This window comes from Scomber scombrus, chromosome 19 (genome assembly GCF_963691925.1).
Source record: "Scomber scombrus chromosome 19, fScoSco1.1, whole genome shotgun sequence".
Lineage (NCBI taxonomy): Eukaryota > Metazoa > Chordata > Actinopteri > Scombriformes > Scombridae > Scomber > Scomber scombrus.
This window is the reverse complement of record NC_084988.1, coordinates 876,514-882,535: the sequence shown is the minus strand read 5'-3', so window position 1 is coordinate 882,535 and position 6,022 is coordinate 876,514. Positions and strand designations below refer to the sequence as shown.

The 6,022-nt window shown below is 35.1% G+C and overlaps 1 protein-coding gene across 1 annotated transcript in view; it reads right to left on the bottom strand.

Moving 5' to 3' along the window:
• Positions 1-3,239: 3,239 nt before the first annotated feature.
• The window catches only part of ehd4 (EH-domain containing 4), a 46,528-nt gene continuing 43,745 nt past the window's right edge, over positions 3,240-6,022 (bottom strand). The window contains 1 exon segment of the mRNA XM_062440549.1: positions 3,240-6,022. This exon segment is cut by the window's right edge and continues 430 nt beyond it. Coding sequence (XP_062296533.1) covers positions 5,895-6,022 — 128 coding nt within the window. The 3' untranslated portion in view covers positions 3,240-5,894.

Here is a 6,022-nt window from a genome sequence, read left to right as displayed (position 1 = left end):
TTTTTAAATGCTGTTTTTAATGTGTGATGAAATGCATTGGTCTGTTATTTTTTTTGCGACTGTTTTTATTGAACTTTTCACATGAAAAATACAGTTTTTAGATCAACTTTGGTACAACGTCACGTAGAAAATCAGTTGCTGTACGAACATAGAGAAAAAAGAAGAAATAATTTGCATACTTTATACATTTTATATCAATTTACCTCTGTACATGAAACAAAACACACACACACACCTATCTTATCTAATGATAATGCTTCCAATATATATATAAAGAGTATAAGAAGTATTCAAGTGAACTAAAAAGTAGACAAATAAAAAGATCTTTCCTTATTTCTGATCAGTGTTTATCCCGGCTGTTCATCATCCTGCTGTTTAATCTGAATCTTTAACATATTTAATGAAGAGTTTCCATATTCTCTGTTTAGACTTTAATATATAAACGTTATCCTCTCACATCTCTATTAAAGTTCTTCTACACAACAAATGCTGCTGGAGCTTTGACTTTTTTAATATGTTCATTTTGTATAATAACAAGTTTCTGGTCTTTAAAGTCATTAGTTGACTATAAAATATCTGAATATTGTAAAAAATATTGTGAAAGTTTCCATTTAAAACCAGAAACTGAGCTGATAGTGATAAATATTACTGACTTCTTTACATACAAATAAAAAATAAAGGTTTTCTTCTTTGTTTTTACTTTTTGTGACCTTTAACTATTTATTTAAATGCCAATAAAGGGTATTTAAATAGTTCACAGTATTATGGCCACTGAAAAAAAAAATAGAATTCTGAGATAAAAAGTCAGAATTATGACCTAAGAAAAAAAACCCTAAAAAATAAAAACATTTAGGGAGGTTTTTTAAATTCATTTTTTCAAAAATATTTTTTTAAATTCATTTTTTCAAAAATATTTTTTTAATTCATTTTTTCAAAAATATTTTTTTATTCATTTTTTTCAACAACAAAAAACATTTTTTTTTAGGTTTTGGAAAAAAGTCAGAATTCTGAAGAAAAAAACCCAACATTTTTAGGGAGGATTTTTTTTTCTCATTTTTTCAAAAAAAAAAAGTTAAATACTCCCTGAAATTTTTTTTTTTTTTTTTTAGGTTTTGGAAAAAAGTCAGAATTCTATTTTATTGTTTTTCGGTGGCCCTGATACTCTTCCTTAGTTTAGACACTTTTTCAACTGTCAGATAAATGAAATGGAATAAAAATAACATGAACACAGCTGAGTTAATGTCATGAATAAAATTTTATTGATCTCCAACTCTGCTTAATAAGGACGACAGAGCTGCATCATCATCATCATCATCATCATCATCATCATCATCATCATCATCATCATCATCATCAGATTAACAGACAAACATCCAAGAATACAAAATACATCAAATCAACAAAACAACAACAAACATTCAGATAATTGAAGATAATTTTCATTCGTTTCTTTACAGAAAGAAAAATGAAATGTTTGACTTAAATATTCACTTAAAACCTTTGAATGAGTCAGACTGTAGAGACGTTCCCTCACTGACAGTTTGATCTGATTATAGACCATAAACTTTCTGCTGTTGCTTAATAAAATGACTCTCTGTGTTTTTAAGGCACTAAAAAGAAGCTGCTGATTCCTCAGAGACGACTTCAGTCTCGTCATAGGAACAAAAAGGAAACAAGAGTTTCAATATGAAGCTTCATAATGTTTATTAACCAAACTTCAACCTGAAAAAGGCTTTAAAGGCATATGTGGGGGGGGGGGGGGGGGGGGGGGGCGCAGGCACAGCTGGGGGTGTGGGGGGGGGGGGTTAGCAGGCACTACGGGGGGGTAAATGTGCAAATGTAGCTTTAACATCTGAATTTAAAGGTTCATTCTCTTTTTTCCTTTTAGTTTCGTCCATTTAACAACATTTTATTCACTGGATTAATATCTGTGAACACGATGACATCACTGCCTATCGATGACATCACTGCCTATTGATGACATCACTGTCTATCGATGACATCACTAAAAAACAGTTGACTGATAAATGAAGATTATCTTTAAAAAAAAACCTTTATTTGGAATAAAACCCCTCAATGTATTTAATATAGGAGATAAAACTACTGTGTGTGTTTATGTGTATGTGTGACAGGGTGTGTGTGAGAGAGTGTGTGAGTGTGTGTGTGTGTGAGAGAGAGTGTGTGAGTGTGTGTGTGTGAGAGAGTGTGTGAGTGTGTGTGTGTGTGTGAGAGAGTGTGTGAGTGTGTGTGTGTATGTGTGACAGTGTGTGTGAGTGTGTGAGTCAGTGTGTGTGTGTGTGTGTGTGTGACAGTGTGTGTGTGACAGTGTGTGTGTGTGTGTGTGTGAGAGTCAGTGTGTGTGTGTGTGTGTGTGTGTGTGTGTGTTTATGTGTGTGTGTGTGAAGGACAGTTCAAACATCAGAAAAACTTCAAACTGATAATTGTGACGATTTAACTCATCAGCTGATCAGATTTAGGTCGTATACGGTGGATTATTTTAATCTAAAGCTTTTTCCTCTCTGATAAAGACTCTCTGAGAAGCTGAATGAGCTGAAACTATAAAGCTTTATGGTGGAGTTTCATCTCACTGACAGAGAAGATACGTTATAGAAATACATGTTATAGAGACTTTAAGCTGCAGATTCATCACTAACACATTAACACGGTAGAGTTATAGAAATATAGATTATAGAAGCTTTATGGATCATCTGAACAAAGGTAATCTTATTATTAGTGATGTCATCGTGTTCACAGATCACATGAGGCAGAATCATCCTTAAAAAACAGACTGAAGCAGTTTCATAATAAAGATTCATTTCACTAATATAACACATAGAACTGCTGCAGTGACGTTTCAACGCTGCTGTTTCTCTGTGTGCCGTGCTGAGAGGTCAAAGGTCAGCGCCTCGCCTCCTCTCTGTTTACAATGTGAGGAAGCTGCAGCGACGGACGCTAACTGCCCGCTGGACGCAGGACTCGTTTATAACATCGAGCCGCTGGAGTCACTTCCCATCATCATCATCATCATCATCATCATCATCTCCTCCTGACTGCTGTTTAAACACCACACACTCTGACCTTTGACCCCCCCCTCACCCCCTCTGGACCCTCCTGCGTCCTGGTTTGGAGGCTAATTGTGCAGCCGTGTGTCATGTGGACGAGACGCTAAATAACAGCTTCCTGATAAAAGACGAGCAACATGTGACTCGATGTTTGACTCTGTGTGTGTGATCCATGTTTACACTTTTATCTACAGAAACTAAAAACACTGTCGCCCATAAAGGTTTTTTTTAGTTTATTCTTGATAGATAAAGTGTAAATATTCTCAAAATTGTATTGATCATAGAGCTGGACAATATATTGATATTATATCCATATCGTGATATGAGACAAGATATCGTCTTAGATGTTGAATATCGTAATATTGTGATGTCATCAGTGTCTTTTCTTGGTTTTAAAGCTGCATTACAGTAAAATATATAATTTTCTGAACTTAACAGACTGTTTAAGTTGTGCTGTTATTTACCTTTCACCCAGTTTGTCATTATATCCGCATTACTAATGATTATTTATCCAAAATTTCATCATGCAAATATTTTGTGAAAGCATCAAGAATCATCTTTACATTATTGTTGTGATAAAGATATCGAGGTATTCGGTCTAAAATATCGTGATACTTGATTTTGTCCCTACATTTGCACATCAACTATCAAATGTATTGACAGTAATTATCTCTAAATGATCACTTTCTAAATGCACATTCACAGGAAACAAAGATATGCAACTAGAGCTGTAATTGATTATTTACCTTGTTGATTAAAATATAATTAATTTAATGCAGAATTAGGCTTTGGGCGTCATCTATATTTTTTCACACCTTTGATATTTTACAGGTATTACGGTAATGTGACGTTTGCGTTAAAGCAGCTGCAGGTGTTACCGTAATGTCTAGTAGTGATGCGCCGATCAGTTTTCTTTTAAATAATACCTGCACCAACCTGACTCCTTATTAAAATAAAATCCCTCAGACCCGTAAAAATATGCTTCAGTAAACCACCTGAACCCACAAACTGAGCAGTTATTACGGTAATAACGCGTTGTTCTTACCTGTTCAGGTAGCAGAGCGGAAACAGCTGATTAACCGACAGGAACAGATATCACTGAAGGCCACGAGATGAATATCAGCTCGAATAAATAAAAATCTGACGAGTTTCATTCACAAAAAAACTGAAAAAAACCAGCGAATAATTCAGATTTGTATTTAAACTTTTCAGCTAATGTTTGTTATGAACTTTGAATCACTTCCTCTACATTTTCCTCTGGAGGCAACCGGCGGGAAAGCGAACAGCGCCACTCCTCAACTACAACTCATATAGTGGTCAGAGGTGGTATTACATGATGCGTTCGAGTGCTCCTCGTAAACTACAGTTTCACTCGCAGTCTGTTTATGACTGTATTGCAAATCACTTTTTTTTACATTTTTAATCCCGTGATGCTTCCAAAGCCTATTAGCAACTAATTTAATGATTTATTGATGATTTTTCTCAACATGCTTTGGTTCCAGATTCCCAAAATTGCCAATTTGCTGCTCTGTATTTGTCGTGTATCACAGTAAATTAAATTACAGCTGCAACAAGCGACTATTAAATTAATCACCAACAATTTTGATAATTGTTTGAGTCATTTTTTAAAGAAAAGAAAAGAAAAACATGTCTCTAATCTCTAAATTCCAGCTTCTTAATGTGATTATTTTCTGGTTTCTTCACTCTTTCTGTGACAGTAAACTGAATATCTTTGAGTTTGAAGACGTCATATTCAGCTTTTTACCACTTTTAATGAATAAACAACTAAAAGGTGAAAATAGAAAGATTAAATTGATGATGCATATAATCAGTAGTGGCAGCTTTACATTGCATATCTTAATGTTTTGAATGATTGGTCTGATAAAACAAGCAAAATGAGGACAATATCATGGACTTTAATGCCATTTTTAATAAAATTATGGTTTGGATATGTATTAATTGCAGCTCTAGCCTCCATATCAACCCATCAATCTTTTATTTAGAGCCACGTCCAGGACTTTATAATACTGAGGTGCTGAGGTGACATTGTTTTGATATTTACGGGACTAAAAAAGGAGTCTGAAATGAAATATGAGACTGAAATGTGAAGAATCAAAACTGTAAACGGCATAAAAGCTGATTTATTAATGTGTTGTGTGTTTATCTCGGCGGCCGGCTGCTAATGCGGCTCCATTCAAACTGCATCTAATTGACTTTTAGCTGATTCATCTCCACACAGAGACAGGAAGGGTTATTTTTATCTCCTATTTTATTACATTCATCTGTATCTTTAAAGCACTTTGTGTTGCAGTGAAGCACAAAAAAATAAAGTTTCTTCTTCTTCTTCCTTCATGTTAAATATTTTACAGTGATGAAGACGAGGAGGAGGAGGGAGGATCAGCAAAGTTGCTCATCACTGTTTTGTCTCAAATGACCAAACAACACACACAGAGGCAGAATAAAAAAAAGAAGAAGAATGAAGGTTAAATAGGTTGAATATCAGGATAAAAGTGTCCAAAATTAAAGCAGAATTAGTGAAATATGAGGCCACAGTATGCAGGAAATCATATGTTTGGTGTCTTAAATTTCACTTTACATCAAATCTGACCAAATAAAAAGTGTATTAAAATGCTCTGACACTTAATTAGAGTGTTTGCTGGCCTGTTATATTTATATATTTATATATCTATCTATATATTTAGGTTTTATTGGATGTTGGACCTTCTGGAGCAGGTAGATCTGCTGATGTGTTTCTCTGTCAGTCTGAACATCAGCAGCAGAAACGTTGATGCTTCCGCTCAGTCAGTCTCTTTGGTGGCGGCGTCGGGCGCTCTAGTCCTCGCTGTGGTTGTACATGGCGTCCGCGGTCGGGTTCTTGCGGTGAATCGGAGGCACCAGGTGCTCGGGAAGCTCGCTGGGAAGCTCGTATCCCTCCAGTTTGACTTTGATGAGATGCTGAG